The 18,609-nt window shown below is 42.9% G+C and overlaps 2 protein-coding genes across 4 annotated transcripts in view; one reads left to right on the top strand and one right to left on the bottom strand.

The window, feature by feature from the left end:
• Positions 1–559: 559 nt before the first annotated feature.
• On the bottom strand, positions 560–4,339 carry LOC128594810 (translation initiation factor IF-2-like). Its single transcript, XM_053603662.1, has 2 exons — positions 4,268–4,339; positions 560–3,776 (listed from the first exon to the last, which is right to left on the bottom strand). The coding sequence occupies exons 1-2, from the start codon at positions 4,337–4,339 to the stop codon at positions 2,730–2,732; spliced, it is 1,119 nt and encodes a 372-aa protein (XP_053459637.1). The 3' UTR covers positions 560–2,729.
• The window catches only part of PPP2R5E (protein phosphatase 2 regulatory subunit B'epsilon), a 196,575-nt gene continuing 181,344 nt past the window's right edge, over positions 3,379–18,609 (top strand). For 2 of the 3 annotated variants that reach the window (XM_053601812.1, XM_053601810.1), the window contains exons 1-2: positions 3,379–3,512; positions 5,644–5,807. In XM_053601812.1, coding sequence (XP_053457787.1) covers positions 5,651–5,807 — 157 coding nt within the window. In that variant the 5' untranslated portion in view covers positions 3,379–3,512; positions 5,644–5,650. The remainder of the gene's footprint in view (positions 3,513–5,643; positions 5,808–18,609) is intronic. The other variant, XM_053601811.1, reaches the window with a different exon arrangement.

Below are 18,609 nucleotides of genomic sequence, written 5' to 3'. Positions count from 1 at the left end.
TTTTTGGTTGTAGTTGTTTGGCAGGCCCAGGCTGGGTTTGAACTCGTCAGCTCTGCTGTATGTCGCTGGCGCATTAGCTGCTTGAGCTACAGGCACTGAGCCAGTTTTTCTATTTTTTTTTTAGTAGAGATGCGGCGGGGGTGGGGGGGTGTCCTCTCTTTTTGCTCAGGCTGGTCTCAAACCCATAAGCTCAGGCAATCCACTCTCCTCAGCCTCCCAGAGGGCTAGGATTACAGGCATGAGCTATACCACTGCCAAACCCTGGGAATGGGTAACTCCCACTTTTCTCTGAGGACATCTGTTATGCTATTCTACACCAAGGGACTATTCCATATATTTATTCTATATATAAAATATTAATTGATCTTAATGTCTTTATTTTTAGATTAGAATTAAGCATAAATAGATGTCCTTATGTTTTCTTCTCTTGCACCCCAAATTAATTGCCTTGCACTATCCTTGGAGTACACAGACTTGGGATGCAGGAGACCTTCAGAAATTATGGTCCAGAGAACAATTTTTCACTGGGGCAAGGATGTTCTCATTTAAAAAAGGACCTGCTCATTTCAGTTGCTCAGCCATTTTATAAAAAGAGAAATGACTTTGAAATGAATTGTCTTTATTGAGATCCATAATTTGCAAGCATAATCCCCACTCTATGAAATGTTCTAAGCAACAGCTGTGAGCATTTCAAACGAGCACTATTCTTTTAACAGTTCAACTGTTGCCAAGGGAAATTAAGTTGGCTTCAAAATCTTCCTTGGTTTTAATTCTGCATTTACTCTCAATCAAAAATTGAGGAAACAGGTTCTGCTTGGCTGGGATACTGAACTTCCATGAAGACTGTACAGGAAATTGAGATATAGACACGTAAGTTTCTTGAAGGGAGGAACTAGACTGGTATTCTATAGTTTTATAGGACCTAGTATTAATGAATTCTATCTGAGCGAAAATGGGCACTAGCCATCAGGAGCCACTCATCTGGAGTCAGTAGGGGGAGCCTGCTTCCATCTAAGAGTCATCTTTCCCAGTTTTCCACTTCAGTTCAAAGCAAGAATAGTTTTCTCTTTCATGACACGTAATTATTTTTCCACTCAAAAGCCATTTCTGGGCGTGTGCACAGAAATTTGCAATACTTGCGTGTTTAACAACACAAATTAGAAATGCAAATGCATTTTGGGTTGTCAGTTGCACATGTGGTACATACAGTTTTATTTACACATAGTTCTATTCCCTAATATATAGAAAGCATGACATGGTGAGGGGAAAAACTAGGCTACACAAGGACACACCTATTACTAATATAAAAAGAAACAAATACTTGAAATATACTAAAATGCTAATAGTGGTTATCTCTCAGTTGACGGAATAATAACTTCCCCCCCACCCCATTATCAATAATTTCTTCTTTTCTTCCCTCAAAAAAATGTTTATAGTGCATTCATATAGATCGACAATCCAAAAATAGACTCTGATGAAATGCAGCATTTGGCCTAGGGCTCACCAAGGATGCAAACACTTCTCCAAACATATCATCAGGTGTCTAGATAGTTAAAGTCTTCTCGACAAACTCTGAGATCCAACTTGCTAATGAAAATTTTGAAACTCCTATAGTTTGGAGTTCTAAGCAGCGGGCTGGTCAAAACAGTTGTTCTTTTCTTTTTGAGACAGGGTCTCGCTCTGTCTCCCTAGGCAGAGTGTCCTGGCCTCAGCATAGCTCACAGCAACCTCAAAGTCCTGTGTTCAAGCGATCCTCCTAACTCAGCCTCCCGAGAAGCTGGGACTACAGGTGCCCACCACAACGCCCGGCTAATTCTTCTATTTTTAGTAGAGTTTGGATCTCGCTCTTGCTCAGGCAGGTTTTTTTTGAGACAGAGCCTCAAGATGCCGCCCTGGCTAGAGTGCCATGGCATCACAGCTCACAGCAATCTCCAACTCCTGGGCTCAAGCGATTCTCCTGCTCCCGCCTCCCGAGTAGCTGGGACTACAGGCGCCTGTGACAACACCCGGCTATTTTTTGGTTGCAGCCGTCATTGTTGTTTGGCGGCCCGGGCTGGATTCGAACCCGCCAGCTCAGGTGTATGTGGCTGGCGCCTTAGCTGCTTGAGTCACAGGCGGGTCTTGAACTCCTGAGTTCAAGTGATGCACCCGCCTCGGCCTCCCAGCGTGCTGGGATTACGGCCCTGAGCCAATGGCCCGCCGACGCCGTTATTCTTGAGGAATGGATCGCACAGCGCGGCTACTGCGCTCCCACTTGCTCAGACGACGTCGGCGTCCGAGGTTTCAGGCTACAGGGAGCTGATATTCAAAGCAAACGTTTAGGAAAAAGAGATCAGGTGAGAGAGAATTCGAAGCGTTACCCAACCCTTGCCAGACCGGGTCCGGGCTTCCCGCGAGGCTCAGCGGAGAGCGCCCATTTACACCCGCAGAGGCGCAGCGGCGCGGGCCGGCCACCTGTGTCTGCGCAGCGCGGGGTCGCATCCTAAGTGGGACTCCCGCGCCCCGACTCCACTAGCCGCTAAAGAGGGCAGGACCAAGGTCAAGGGGGCGCCCACCCTTAGCTGACCCTTGCCCTCAGACTCCTTTGGTTGAAGACGATCGCCTCCCAACGGCTCCGCATCGCGCGAAACCGACCCGCCGATCCGGGTCTCCTCTCACTTGAGGCTACTCAAGCGTCCGGCGGAAGCGGCGGCGGCCCGGCCGGGGAACCTGGGCTGCATCCGGGTCCTTCACGCCTCGGCCCAATCCTTGGTCTCCTCTCTTTCTACCCTCCTGTTTCTCCGCCTTCCCGCCGCCAATCCCTGATCGGCTCTCAACCGAACATGCTGCCGGGGGAGTGAAGGCAGACGCCGGCCAATCAGGCCTGGCTTCCCGTTTGAAGTCTCCAGTGGGCGGGCGCCGGAGGCGGGCGCTGCTGGCCAGAAGGTTCGGTTGCGCGTGTGCCATGGACTCAGCCGCCCGGTGATATTGACAATAGGAGAGAGAAAGGGGCATTGACGGGGACCCTTCGCGGGTAGCGAACGGCGGCTCTGGCAGCGGCGGCTCCAGCTCCAGCGGCTCCTCCTCCTTATCCTGCCTCCTCCTCCTGCTGCCGCTGCAGATCCAATCTTCCTCTCTCCCTGCCCCCCCCCCCTCACGTCGCCGCCGCCGCCGCCGCTGGGTCCGGAGCAACGAGCAGAGGCGCCGCCCGCCAGGAATGTGAGCGAGGAGCCACCGGCGGAGCCGCAACGGGGTCGGTGCCGATTTGATGGGACGGGCCCGCGGGGGAGGATCGTGAGGCCGCCGCTGCCGGAGCGCTGAGATTCGGGTCCGGCCGTGAGGCCTAGAGGCGCCACCGCCGCGGAACCGGAGGGACGCCGCACCGGACAGCCGTCGCCCCGGGTCCCTGCAGCTGCCCGGACCTCCCCCTGCACGTCCTGGTCCCGCCGCCCGCCCCCGCTGCGGTCCCCTCGCCGGTCTCCAGCCCCTGGAAACCACAGATCATCTTTGGATTCTTCCCCAGAAGCTTCAAGGTAACTTCGTCCCTCCAGCACGGCGGCTCGTCCGCTTCCCTTCTTCCTCTCGGTCTTCCTGTGTGGAACCTGCGGGGCACCGGCCTTGGGAAGGCCTGGCCCGGGCTGGCGAGGGGTGCGGTGGGGTGGGGTGCTGGAGGGGAAGCGTCCGTCCCACTTGTCTGATTTACCTGCGTACGCTTCTGATGATACCTCTGGTTCACTCTGCCCCTTCCCCCTTTCTCCACCTGGGATTGGAGGCGTTTTCTTGTGCCCCTTTATCCACTAGCGGGGGCGAGGGATAAAATGGGGGGTTTGGTGTAGTGGGGAGGATTCTGTAGCAGCTTATCTTTTCCAGGGTTTGGGGTGTGGGGTGGGAGGCTAAAGGAGTATGTAAGCATTCCTACAAACCCCTTCTTTCTCTGTCTCCCCACTCCCCCTCCCCTTACCCCCTTTGGATTATCCTGAGCCTCGGAAATGCCCCGTGCCCGCTGTTCAGAGGATGATAAAGCTTTGAGCGCCCTGGCCGAGGGCGAAACCTGTTTCCCCGGGCTTTGCAGGGACCCGCTCCGTGCAATGCTTTAGGGTCGAGATTCCTGACCCTTGCTCTGGGCTGCGGGCATAAGGGGCAAATGATTAAAACAACAAAAAAGCTACTTATATATTATCTGTGGAAATTCGAGATGAGGAATAAAGAAGAGACAAAAAGAGTAGTGGAAAACCGGGATTTACTAAATATTGTTAGGGGTAGAATGAAGTTTAAATAATTCACATACCAGATTGGAAAATCGGCCCCTAAATTTACAAGATAGAAATGTGATGTTGGAGCTTCTTGCTGATACAGTCATTTGGTATTTTAAAATGATCTTACATCTTGTAGTCATTCATAGTTTGTAGTTCCATTTTGTGTCCATCATATTTAAGATTAAATTGGGTAGTTTAAAAAAATATATATATTTTTAAAGAGAACCAAAGAAAATGTCAACATTCCAAACCTTAACATTATGGGGTTCGCCCCCCCCAGTGTTTTTTTACAATTTTATTTTGTTAGAATCCAGTTAATACAGGTAACTTTTTATTCTTAGATGTTGAGGAAGAAACTCCTTTACTTTTTAATATAGATGTTAAAAAAACACTTGTTTTATGTACTGAAATGACATGTGAGTAATTGCATTTCAGTATTTCCCCCATATGCATTATTTCTATCTGAGGCTCCCATTAATCTTGAGCCTCAGCACCAAAGAGATGATAGCATCTGTTTCAATTGATGAATGAAATTGAGCTTAACGCTTGTTACTTTTAAGAAATAGCCTTCATTTTAATAATTTGAGAGGGTTAAAAATTGTAAAACACCGTTGAGTTCCATCAGTTTGGTGGAATAAAATTGGTATTTGGTGATGAACTTCAAGGTCTAAACCTCAGGGGAACTCACTGTGGCTAAGTAGGATGTGCATTTGTTTTCATTTCAACTTTGGTGCTTTATTTCATGATAGCTTTTTTTAAACCAAGCTTTAATAACTTAAGGTGGCTTCAATCAAAAAGAAGACTTCTTTGAGATGATTTTAATTATGCCTTTTATGTGTTTTATTTAGCGTAGTCTATTCTGTCCTCATTTGGTATAGTTTATCATAGCTAACACAGCACCATCACTTTAAAAGTCATGCCTAAATAGTTTCAGTAGTTGTAAATCTCACCTTGCTATAATACACTGGTGTAGATTCTTAAAGTACAATATGGATTTCAACTCTAGAACCCATTCATAATATTAAATGTCTTGGGAAAATGTATCTGTGGAAGTTTTCCAGCTGCAGAATAGTTCCAAAATTATTTCAGGAATTGCAAGATGAGAAGGGATTTGCTGTTAGAAAATGGGCAGACAGCATTGATTTCTTCAAGTCTAGACTAGTGTCTTTAATGCTTACAATGGAGTATAATACCTTACAATTATGATATTGCTTATATGATAGTTACATTACTTTTTTCATCAGATTTTCATGTTTTCCCATGGATATAGACTTTTCATAATTGATTTTGTTTACTTGAGCACATACTCCCATTTTCATTAATGTCATATATGGGAATTTTAGAATTTGTGTAACTCTCACGTATGTTTCCACCTTGGGAATTGTTTATTGTACTTCTTTCTCTTCAGTAGGGATATGTCCTCAGCACCAACTACTCCTCCATCAGTGGATAAAGTAGACGGATTTTCTCGGAAGTCCGTCAGGAAAGCCAGACAGAAGAGGTCGCAGAGTTCCTCACAGTTTAGGTCTCAAGGCAAGCCTATAGAGTTAACTCCTCTGCCGCTGCTGAAAGGTAAGGCTCATGGCCAGGTGATGCATTCTTTTTAAGTGATCTTTCCTTATCTATATATAATTTTCCTTTTGTAGAGTTTCATATCTGTTAAAAATCTGTGTTGCATATGGAGGGGATGGGAGGCTGTCAGACACATTGTAGTTACTGAAGTGTGACCAGATATGTCGCCCATCCTTTTTAAAGGGCTCATTTTAATCCAAATGGCTGTGGAGAAATGAAAAGAAACTTATTGTCAGGACAATCTCTCACATTGACAAGCAGGGGAACTAAGTGCCCCAGAACTTAAGATGTCTGGGTCTGTTAGTGTTTTCATTTTATCTTCTGTTGACATTTAGGTGGATATATTGTTTGCAGATGACAACTACAGATAGTACCATTAATGTACATAAAGAAAGTAGTGTTTGGAAAAATTCATTTTTAAAAATAAAAAAAATTGTCAGTTTATAATTAAGTGCATCCTTGTTTTCAGACAGTACAAATAGAAAAGATATATGATTATCACACTTGTCTAATATTTCTTTCCTCTTTACTTTGGAACACATTAAGCACAAGTTTTTTTTTTTTTTGTTTGTTTTTTTGAGACAGAGTCTCACTATGTCACCCTCGTCGAGTGCTGTGGCGTCATGGCCCACAGCAACCTCAAACTCTTGGGCTTAAGGGATTCTCTTGCCTCAGCCTCCCAAGCAGCTGGAACTACAGGCACCCACCACAACGCCCAGCTATTTTCTTGTTGCTGTTGTCATTGTTGTTTAGCAGGCCCGTCTGGATGCATGTGGCCAATGCCATAACCACTGTGCTACCAGGCTGAGCCTAAGCACAAGTTTTTAATGTGAGGACTATTTTTTTCTAAATTAGACCTTTCAACTTTTGTTTGCGCATGTGCATACTTTTTGTCCTATTTATTTATTTATTTCAGACAGAGTCTGATTATGTCACCCTCGGTAGAGTGCTGTGGTGTCACAGCTCACAGCAACCTTCAACTCTTGGTCTTAAGTGATTCTCTTGCCTCAGCCTCCTGAGTAGCTGGGACTGCAGGCGCCTACCAGAATGCTTGGTTATTATTTTGTCGCCGTTTGGCCGGGGCCAGGTTCCAACCCGCCACCCTTGGTATATGGGGCCGGTGCCCTATCCACTGAGTCACAGGTGCCGCCCTTTTTGTCCCTTTTAATTTCCATTTATTTTCTTCATGTTTGTGAACAGGCGTTGTTTGAAAAACATCAAAACATAGCTTTTATAGTGTGGAAACTCAGAAACTATTCTTGAAGATGTATTTTTGTGTGCTGAATACTCAGGATTGGGGAGAAGGGTTCATAAACAACACGATGGACTTTTCATGACTTGGAGGAAACCAGGCAACCTTGTTCACTAGTTCATTAATGTAGATTTATTTCTGTAGCATTTTGTGAAACTGGAGGTTTTTTTTTTGTAGAGACAGAGTCTCACTTTATGGCCCTAGGTAGAGTGCCGTGGCCTCACACAACTCACAGCAACCTCCAACTCCTGGGCTTAAGCGATTCTCCTGCCTCAGCCTCCCGAGTAGCTGGGACTACAGGCGCCCGCCACAACGCCCGGCTATTTTTTGGTTGCAGTTTGGCCGGGGTCCGGTTTGAACCCACCACCCTCAGTATATGGGGCCGGCGCCTTACCGACTGAGCCACAGGCGCTGCCCCGAAACTGGAGGTTTTATAATGTGACTGGAAAAGCTCCTCAAAATTTAGCTTAGGGTATTTCAGGCTTCTATATTTTCCACGTGAACACTTTTTTTAAGGGAGGGATTCTTGTGTTTTATGGTTGAAGTCTGTAGGAACTAAATGAGTGCTGATTACTACAAAGATGCTATATTACTAGTTAGTAAAGATAAACTCTTATGAGCTTTGGGGGAGAAAAATTTGGCTAATGATTTTGCTAGTAAACATAAAAATAGTCATAATGAGGCTTTGGAAGAAAAATAAAGGAAAAACTCTAGGGATAACCATGCTTGAAATACAGGGTTGAGAGACAGACTCTGGTAATTTATTTAATCTGAATTAGTATGTACTAGCCGTTAGGATCTATATATGATGAAGGATTTAATTCTGGTGAAGAATGCTGGTTAAACTTTTTTAAGATTAGAAGGAACTTAAAAACTATTGTTGCATTAATTTCTTAGGGCTCATGGTAAACACTTAAATTAGAAATTAACTTTGGGTTGGTGGCCGTAGCTCAGTGGCTAGGGCGCTGGCCACATATACTGGGGCTGGTGGGTTTGAACCTGGCCTGGGCCTGCCAAACAACAATGACAACTACAACAACAAAAATAGCGGGGCACCTGTAGTCCCAGCTACTTGGGAGGCTGAGGCAAGAGAATCGCTTAAGCACAAGAGTTTGAGGTTGCTGTGAGCTGTGACGCTACGGCACTCTACCCAGGGCCACATAGTGAGACTATGTCTCTAGGAAAAACAAAAAAGACATTAACTGACCACTCCTAACCAGGTATTAGTATTTTTTTTGAGACAGTCTCATTTTGTCACCCTTGGTAGAGCGCTGTGGTGTCACAGCTCCTAGAAACCTCATATTCTTGGGCTCAAGTGATTCTCTTGTCTCAGCCTCCTGAGTAGCTGGACTAGAGGCGCCTGCCACAATGCCCAGCTGTTTTTAGAGATGAGGTCTCCCTCTGGCTCTGGCTGGTGTAGAACCTGTGAGCTCAGGTGTCCATCGCCTCAGTCTCCCAGAGTATTGGGATCACAGGTGTGAGCCACTGCGCACAGGCCATGAGATACTGGTTTTGTGGGTAGTGAAAGAGGCACGTATGAGAAGATCGGGCACATGTTTTAGTATTTTGTTGTTGTCCTTTTTCTTATTTTTTCATTGTGATAAAATATAACATAAAATTTACCATTTTAACCATTTTAGGTTTGCAGTTTGGTGGCATTAAGTACCTTGACATTGTGCAGCCATCACTACCACTCATCTCCCCAGCCGAAACTCTGTACCCACTGAACACTAACTCCCTGTTTCTCTCCATACCCTCTCCCTCCGCTTGCACCATTCTACTTTTTGTCTGTATGAATTTGGCTACTTTAGGTTTCTTTCTACTGGCTTACTTCACTTTGTATAAAGTCTTTAAGGAGTAGCATGTGTTGGAATTTCATTCTTTGTCTAAGACTAGAACTTGTTTTTTTAAATGAGAATGGCTTTATTTATGGCATAGAAGAATTCCAAATGGGCTGCACTCCCCCAACTGGCTTGGTCTTTCCCTTTGTTTAAAAAATTTTTAAACTTATTATTTTTTTAATAGAGACAGAGTCTCACTTTATTGCCCTTGGTACAGTACTGTGGCATCACAGCTTATGGCAACATCGAACTCCTGGACTTAGGCAATTCTCTTGCCTCAGCCTCCTGAGAAGCTGGCCCACTACAATGCCCGGCTATTTTTTTTTTTTTTTTTTTTTGGTTGTTGCAGTTTGGCCAGGGCTGGGTTTGAACCTGCCACCCTTGGTATATGGGGCCGGCACCCTACTCACATAGGTGCCACCTGGTCTTTCCTTTTTTATTTCCAGTCAAAAAGTTCCAACCCATAGGTACCTTTTAAGGCTAGTACCCTGGGTAGAGTGCTGTGGCATCACAGCTCACAGCAACCTCCAACTTCTGGACTCAAGTGATTCTTCTGCCTCCTCCTCCCAGGTAGCAGGGACTACAGGCACCCGACACAATGCCCCCGCTATTTTGTGGTTGCAGCTGTCGTTGTTTGGCAGGCGTGGGCTGGATTCGAACCCGCCAGCTCAGGTGCATATGGCTTGTGCCTTAGCCCCTTGAGCCACAAGCGCTGAGCCAAGGCTAGTACTTCTTTATATGTATATGCCACATGGTATTTGTCTGTTCATTCATTGATGGATACCTCAGCTGCTACTACCTTTTGGCTGTTGTGAATAATGCTGCTATGAAGATAGTGTGCAAATCTCTCTTTGAATTCCTGCTTTCATTTCTTTGGTTATATACCCAATTCCTGAGGAGGAATTCTTGCAGCATATGTTTTAGTTTCTCAAGGACTTGCCATGCCTATTTCTATAGCAGCTCTACCATTTTTCATTCCCATCTACAATGTGTACAGGGTTCCCATTTTTCTACCTCTTCACCAACACTTGTTATCTTCTGCTTTTTTATTTTTTGATAATAGTCATAATGGTGTGAAGTGATATTTCACTGTGGTTTTAATTGGCAATTCCCTACTGATTGGTGATGTTGAGTATCGTTTCATCTGCTTATTGGTCATTTGCATATCCTTTTCTCATTTTTTAAAAGTGTCCAGTAGTATTGCAAGTTTTCTAAAAATCCCACTCTGCTCTCCAAGAATATGATTTTTGGAACTTGTGTATTTTGCCAGCACAGGAGAATTTGGAGAATAGTAATAGTGGGACTAGCTATAACCACAAACCTAATTCCAGGTTGACTAAAAGTGATTCTTTTTTTTTAAGAGACAGAGTTTCACTTTATTGCCCTTGGTAGAGTGCTGTGGCATCACAGCTCACATCTCCACCCCCTGGGCTTAGGGGGTCCCAGCTACTCAGATTACAGGCCCCTGCCACAATACCCAGCTATTTTTTTTTTTTTTTTTGTAGAGACAGAGTCTCACTTTATGGCCCTCGGTAGAGTGCCATGGCCTCACACAGCTCACAGCAACCTCCAACTCTGGGCTTAAGCGATTCTCTTGCCTCAGCCTCCCGAGTAGCTGGGACTACAGGCGCCCACCACAACGCCTGGCTATTTTTTGGTTGCACTTTGGCTGGGGCCGGGTTCGAACCCGCTACCCTTCCTATATGGGGCTCGTACCCGACCCACTGAGCCACAGGCGCTGCCCTAAAAGTGATTTTTTAAAATTGTTTTTTATTAAATCATAACTTTGTAAATTGATACTTTTATGGGATTCAGGGTACTGATTCAATGTACAATGTGAAATGCTTACATTGAACTAAGTAACACCTCCATCATAATTATACTCATTTCTTAATAGTTTTGAAATGTACCACATTGCATCATGCACAGTAGGTGAGGTCCCCCCAGATACCTTCCTCCTATATACCCCCTCACCTCCCCTCTCTCTCCTCTTCCCTTCTACTTTCTGGACTATAGTTATGTTTTGCCATTCGTATGAGTGTGTAGGTGGTTATATAATGATTTCATAGTAGTATTGAGTATATTAGATACTTTTTTTTTCCATTCTTGAGATACTTTACTAAGAAGAATATGTTCCAGCTCCATCCAGGCAAACATAAAAGATGTGAAGTCTTCATCTTTTTTTATGGCTGCATAATATTCCATGGCGTACATATACCACAATTTGTTAATCCATTCATGCGTTGATGGGCACTTGGGCTATTTCCATCTGAATAATGAATTGGGCTGCAATAAACATTCTGGTGCAAATGTCTTGGTTGTAAAATAATTTTTGATCATCTGGGTATATACCTAGTAGAGGAATTGCAGGATCAAACGATAGGTCTACTTTTAGTTCCTTGAGTGTTCTCCAAATTTCTTTCCAAAAAGATTGTATTAGCTTGCATTCCCACCAGCAGTGTAGAAGCGTTCCCTTCTTTCCACATCCATGCCAACATCTGCAGTTTTGGGATTTTGTGATGTGGGCTAATCTTACTAGAGTTAGATGATATCTCAAAGTGGTTTTGATTTGCATTTTTCTGATGATTAAGGATAAAGAGCATTTTTTCATGTGTTTTTGTAGGCCATGCGCCTGTGTTCATCAGAGAAGTTTCTGTTCAAGTCTCTTGCCCACATCCTAAAAGTGATTTTTGAGTAGTAAACACATTCTAGATAAATATTATGTAAAGCATTCCATAAATTAGATTTGCATATCTGTCTATGGAATAACATAACTAAGTGTAATCAGATATAGATTCAGAAATAGGTTTTTGCTTTCGATTTTTTTTTATTTTATTTATTTATTTTTATTGTTAAATCATAGCTGTGTACATTAGTGCAATCAAGGGTTGCAACAATGTGCGGGTTTCATATACAATCTGAAATATTCTCATCAAACTATTCAACGTAGCCTTCATGGCATTTTCTTAGTTGCTGTAGCTTTCGATTTTTGTAGTGAACATAAAGAGTTTGTTAAATGACTATTGTTTTCCTTACATTGGCTTGGTGTATTGCCTTTTCACCAACTTTAGGAAGTATTTTATGGAACACAAATAAAAATACAGGAAGAATTTCTTTTCTAGGATTTTTTTCCTCTATTGTCTTTGGAGAGATCACAATAAAATCTTTCTCTCTCTCTCTGTACACATATACACACAGACATATATACATGTACATATATTACATATACCTAAGGATAGTTATTGATTTGATTTTCTTTGGTATTGTTTTTACTAACTTAGAAGATTTGATTTAATTTTATTTGGAGTATAATATAAATTGCAATTGAATTTTGTTAGTTTTTTTTTTTTTTTTTTGCAGTTTTTGGCCAGGGCTGGGCTTGAACCCACCACCTCTGGCATATGGGACCAGCGCCTTACTCCTCTGAGCTACAGGCGCCGCCCTGAATTTTGTTAGTTTTAAAGACAGTAAAAGATCTGATCACCAGGTCTTTAATTTCAGGGGAGTTTGAATGTGGAAATTGTACAAACAGTGATTATGTAATTCATTTTTTTATTTAATTAAGTAATTAATTAATTTACTTTTGAGACAGAGTCTCGCTTGGTCACCCTTGGTAGTGTTCTGTAGCATCACAGCTGACAGCAACCTCAAACTCTTGGGTTCAAGTGATTTTCTTGCCTCAGCCTCCCAAGTAGCTGGGACTAGCAGTAGGTACCCACCACAGTGCTTGGCTATTTTTTTTTTTTTTTTTTTGAGACAGAGTCCCACTATGTCACCCTCAGTAGAGTGCTGTAGTGTCATAGCTCAGAGCAACCTCAAATTCTTGGGCTTAAATGATTCTCTTGCCTCAGCCACCCAAGTAGCTGGGACTACAGGTGCCTGCCACAATGCCTGGCTATTTTTTGTTGCAGTTGTCACTGTTGTTTAGCTGGCCCGGGCTGAGTTCGAACTTGCCACCCTCAGTGTATGTGGCTGGCTCCTTAACCAGTGTGCATGGGTGCTGAGCCACCTGGCTATTTTTTGGTTGCAGTTGTTGTTTAGCAGGCCTGGGTCAGGCTTGAACCTGCCAGTCCCGGTGTATCTTGGTGTATGTGGCTGGTGCCCTACTCACTGAGGTTCGGGTGCTGAGCCTCTTTTTTTTTTTTTATTCAGTAGACACAGGGTCTCACTGGTCTTGAACTTCTGAGCTCAGGTGATCCACCTGCCTTGGCCTCTCAGAGTGCTAGGATTACTGGTGTGAATCTCCCATGCTCTATTTCCTTCTTAAATTGACTCTAAACGATTCTCTAAGCTTAGATTTAAGCAGAATATTTTTGAAGAATACTGCCACTTCGAAAATGGAATTATAATGAAAGTGGCATCATTATTTCTGGCCTTACAATTTATTATACATTTCATAGGCATTTTGCAGGGACATTCACTATAAACATAGCAGCAACTCTGGTGATGGGAGGCATGGTACAGGCGAAGGAGACCCTGCCTTGTGGCGGTGTTACTCTTTCTCTAATGAAAACAGCTTTTTACTTTTTTTTTTTTTTAAACAAAACACATAAAAAAACTATAGTCTTAAGATTCAGCTTACACTTTTATTTTTTAGGGTGATAGTTTATAAGAACTTTAAAAATTATAATTTAAAACTAGTTTTTGTGCTTTTCTAGTGATTGGACAGGATAATTCTTTTCTTTCATCTATGTCTGCTTTGTGTAGTGTAAAGCAGGGATGTTCAGTATAGTTCCAGATTTTATAATGGGCTGATGCACTAAAGTGTATTTATAGTAAAAGTCTCTTAAGGAATAATGTCCTTTATTTTAGTGTTTACCATCCTCCTTTTAGGTTGTGGGGCAGTGTCACAGGGGGAAATTGCGTGGACCTGCAAAAGTCCTGGCTTACTCACTAAGTGGGCAAGTGACTTAACTTCTGAAAGCTTTGGTTTCCTTGTCTATAATATGATGGGATAAATACACATGGCAATGTCATGCTTAATAATTACTAGCTATTGTTATTTAAGTGGGGTTTCGAAAGTTATCAATAATGGGAAAGTATTAGGACTTATATTTTCCTAAGCAAGAAGTTGAAATTGGAAGTTGCCCTGAAAATTGTGAAACAAGAGCATAGTTTTATAGCCACAAACTTTTTTCAGCCAGAAAATTCAAAGAAAGTTTGTAAAGTGGAATAGCTATTCTAAACATCTTTTTTTTTTTTTTTTTTTTTGAGACAGAGTGTTATTATGTCACCCTTGGTAGAGTGCTGTGGTGTCACAGCTCACAGTAACCTCAAACTCTTGAGCTTAGTGATTCTCTTGCCTCAGCCTCCCAAGCAGCTGGGACTACAGGTGCCTGCCACAGTGTCCGGCTGTTTTTTTGTTGTAGTTGTCATTGTTGTTTAGCTGGCCTGGGCCGGGTTTGAACCCACCAGCCTCCTTGCACGTGGCTGGTGCCGTAACTACTGTGCTATGGCGCCGAGCCTCTTTATACTTTCTAATAGCTTATTTCTGTAGCATAGAGAAAATTATTTTACATAGTCTTAATGTAGGCCAGAAGAAATTGAATGTTAAGTGTTCCTGATTTATTCATTGCTTAAAACTAGGGTAGTAGGCTCGGCACCTGTAGCCCAGTGGTTACAGCGTCAGCCACATACACCAATGGTGGCGAGTTCGAACCTAGTCCAGGACAGCTAAACAACAATGGCAACTGCAACCAAAAATAGCTGGGTGTTGTGGCGGGCACCTGTAGTCCCAGCTACTTGGGAGGCTGAGGCAAGAGAATCGCTTGAGCCCAAGAGTTTGAGGTTGCTGTGAGCTGTGATGCCACGGCACTCTACCAAGGGTGACAGCTAGACTCTGTCTCCAAGTAAATAAATAAATAAATAAATAAAAGTAGGGTAGTAGCTTGCATTCTTATTCCTTCCCATCTGAGTTTGTAATTACTTAGTCTTTAACCTGGGGTTTTGGATTTCTGGTTGGGACCTAGTATGCCTTGGCTGGATTTCAAGGTTCCAGGAACCTCGGCTGGGCACAGTGGCTCATGTCTGTAATTCTAGCACTCTGGGAGGCTGAGGCTGGTGGATTGCCTGAGCTCATGGGTTTGAGATCAGCCTGAGCAAGAGCAAGACCCCCATGTCTAAAAATAGCTAGGCGTTGTGACAGGTGCCTGTAGTCCCCAGCTGTTTGGGAGGCTGAGTTAAGAGAATAACTTGAGCCCAACAGTTGGAGATTGCTGTGAGCTGTGGTGCCATGTCACTCTACAGAGGGCAACAAAGTAAAAGTGTGTCTCAAAAAAAAAAAAAAAGGTTCCAGGAAACTCCTAAAATTATATGGAAAGTTTCTGCATATATTTTTTGTTCTTTTTGCTTTCTTGAGATTCTCAAAGAGTCAGTCCTTCCATTCTTGCTCTCTCCCTGTAGCTAAGAACTTTTGGTTTAGACTTGACAGATTGGGAATTGCTGTTGTTGTTGCCATTTTCTCAGTACTGTGTTAGCTGTTATGTGTGCATAGATGCATTTATCCTCACCATAAAACGTCCGCTGGAAACAGGACTCATCATAACCGGGGTCAGTTTAGGATGTAACATGACGGGGTATATAAATATTGAAGTGCCGAATGTGCGTCCTCAAAGGTGAGTGGTCCTTCTCTACTTAGAACTTATTTCCTGGCTCGATTATTCTTCAAGTTTTAGATCAAATGAAACCTCCTTGGGGACCTTCCTTTTTTTTTTTTAATTTTGATTAAATCATAAACACATAGATCATGTATACATTAATGCATTTTGGGGTACAATGTGCTGATTTCGTATAGAATTAGGAAAGCTTACATCACACTGGTTAGTATATACCTCATCTTGTTTACTTAGTTATTGTGTTAAGACATTTATACTTTATACTAATAGATCCGACATGTACCCTTGCATTATGTACCATAGATGTGATCCCACCATTCACCCTTCCTTGATCTGACCTCCCCCCTCCCCTCCTCTCCACTCCCCTCCCCCCCTCCTGCCTTCATCCTAGGCCATAGTTGTGATCTATTCTTCTTATGAAAGTCTGAGTGATTGTATAAATTGGTTTCATAATAGTACTGAGTACATGGGATATTTTTTCTTCCATTCTTGAGATACTGTACTAAGTAGGATATGTTCCAGCTCCTACATAAAAGAGGAACATAAAAGAGGTAAAGTCTCCATCTTTTTTTAGGCTGCATAGCATTTCACAATTTATTAATTCATTCATGGATCGATGGGCACTTAGGCTTCTTCCATGACTTGCCTATTGTGAATTGAGCTACAGTGAACAATCTGCTGTAAATATCTTTGTTATAAAGTGATTTTTGGTCTTTTTTTTTTTTTAGAGAGAAAATCTCACTTTATTGCCCTTGGTAGGGTGCTGTGACCTAACACAGCTCACAGCAATCTCCAACTCCTGGACTTAGGTGATGCTCTTGCCTCAGCCTCCCGAGTAGCTGGGATTATAGGCACCCGCCACAATGCCTGGCTATTTTTTGTTGTAGTTGTCGTTGTTTAGCAGTCCTGAGCCAGGTTAGACCTGCCACCTTGGTATATGGGGCCGGTGCCCTACCCACTGAGCCACAGGCATTGCTGATTTTTGGTCTTCTGGATATACACCTAGTAGAGGAATTACAGGATCACACAGCAGGTCTACTTTTAGATCCCTGAGTATTCTCCATATTTCTTTCCAAAAGGGATATATTAGCTTGCACTCCCACCAGCAGTGTGGAAGTGTTCCCTTTTCTCCACATCCACGCTAACATCTGTAGTTTTGGGATTTTGTTATGTGAGCCACTCTTATTGGAGTTAGATGATATCTCAAAGTGGTTTTGATTTGCATTTCTCTGATGATTAAGGATGACGAGCATTTTTTTCTTGTGTCTGTAGGTCATGCGCCTATCTTTTTCAGAGAAGATTCTGGTCAAGTCCCTTGCTCACAATGAAATGGGATTACTTGTCTTTTTCTTATTAATAAGCTTTTGAGTTCTCTGTGGATTCTGGTTATCAAACCTTTGTCAGAAGCATAACCTGCAAATATCCTCTCCCATTCTGAGGGCTGTCTGCTTGCTTTACTTACTGTGTTCTTGGCTGTGCAGAAGATCAGATCCCAGTAATGTATTTTTTTATTTTTTATTTATTTTTTTTATTTTTTTGTAGAGACAGAGTCTCACTTTATGGCCCTCGGTAGAGTGCCGTGGCCTCACACAGCTCACAGCAACCTCCAACTCCTGGGCTTAAGCGATTCTCTTGCCTCAGCCTCCCGAGTAGCTGGGACTACAGGCGCCCGCCACAACGCCCGGCTAATTTTTGGTTGCAGTTTGGCCGGGGCCGGGTTTGAACCCGCCACCCTTGGTATATGGGGCCGGTGCCTTACCGACTGAGCCATAGGTGCCGCCCCCAGTAATGTATTTTTGGTGTTGCTTCAGTTGCCTGAGGGGTATTCTCATAAAGTATTCTCCCAGGCCAATTTCTTCAAATGTGTATCCCGCACTCTCTCCAAGAATGTTTATAGTTTTATGTCTTAAGTTTAAATCTTTTATCCAGTGAGAGTCAATTTGTGTTAATAGTGAAAGGTGTGGGTCCAGTTTCAGTCTTCCAACAGGTTGCCAGCCAGTTCACCCAGCACCATTTGTTAAATAGGGAATCTTCTTGCCACTGAATGTTTTTAATTGGCTTGTCAAAGATAAATGATGGTAAGTAGCTGGGTTCATCTCTTGGTTTTCTATTCTGTTCCATACATCTACCTCTCTGTTTTTGTTCCAGTACCATGCTGTTTTGATCACTATTGATTTATAGTATAGTCTGAGGTCTGGTAGCGTGATTCCTCCTGCTTTGTTTTTATTGCTGAGTAATGTTTTGGCTATTTGAGGTTTTTTTTCTGATTCCGTATAAAACGAAGTATTATTTTGTCAAGATCTTTAAAGTATGACAGTGGAGCTCTAGTAGGGATTGCATTAAAATAGTATATTGCTTTCAGTAGTATGGACATTTTAACAATGTTGATTCTTCCCAGCCATGAGCATGTTATGTTTTTACATTTGTTAACATCTTCAGCTATTTCTTTTCTCAGAGTTTCATAGTTCTCTTTATAGAGATCTTTCACATCCTTTGTTAGGTAAATTCCCAAATATTTCATCTCCTTTGGCACTATTGTAAAAGAAATAGAGTCCTTGATTGTTTTTTCAGCTTGACTATTGTTGGCGTATATAAAAGCTCCTGACTTGTAAGTATTGATTTTGTATCCTGAGACACTACTGTATTTCTTGATTACTTCTAAGAGTTTTATAGTTGAGTCTCTGGGATTTTCCAGGTGTAAAATCATATCGTCTGGGAAGAGTGAAAGTTTGATCTCCTCTGATTCTATTTGTATACCCTTGATTGCCTTCTCTTGCCTCATTGCGATGGCTAAGACTTCCATTACTATGTTGAATAGCAGTGGAGACCGTGGGCATCCTTGCCTGGTTCCTGATCAGAGTGGAAATGTTTTCAATTTTACTCCATTCAATATGAAATTGGCTGTAGGTTTGCTGTAGATGACCTCTATCGGTTTAAGAAAAGTCCATTTTATACGTATTTTCTTTTTTCTTTTTTTTTTTTTTTCAGACAGAGCCTCAAGCTGTTGCCCTGGGTAGAGTGTGTGGATCATAGCTCACAGCAACCTCAAATTCCTGGGCTCAGGCGAGTCTCCTGTCTCCGCCTCCCAAGTAGCT

Source organism: Nycticebus coucang, chromosome 9 (genome assembly GCF_027406575.1).
Source record: "Nycticebus coucang isolate mNycCou1 chromosome 9, mNycCou1.pri, whole genome shotgun sequence".
NCBI classification, from domain to species: domain Eukaryota; kingdom Metazoa; phylum Chordata; class Mammalia; order Primates; family Lorisidae; genus Nycticebus; species Nycticebus coucang.
This window is presented reverse-complemented; position numbering and strand designations above follow the sequence as displayed.

What these genes read in the sequence shown, in the direction of transcription:
- LOC128594810 (XM_053603662.1), bottom strand. Translation starts at nt 4,339, where the DNA reads ATGACTGTATCAGCAAGAAGCTCCAACATCACATTTCTATCTTGTAAA. An exon ending in GGGGCCGATTTTCCAATCTG is followed by an intron (nt 3,777 to 4,267) that starts GTATGTGAATTA and finishes CGCCCCCGCTAG; the next exon opens with TGGATAAAGGGGCACAAGAA.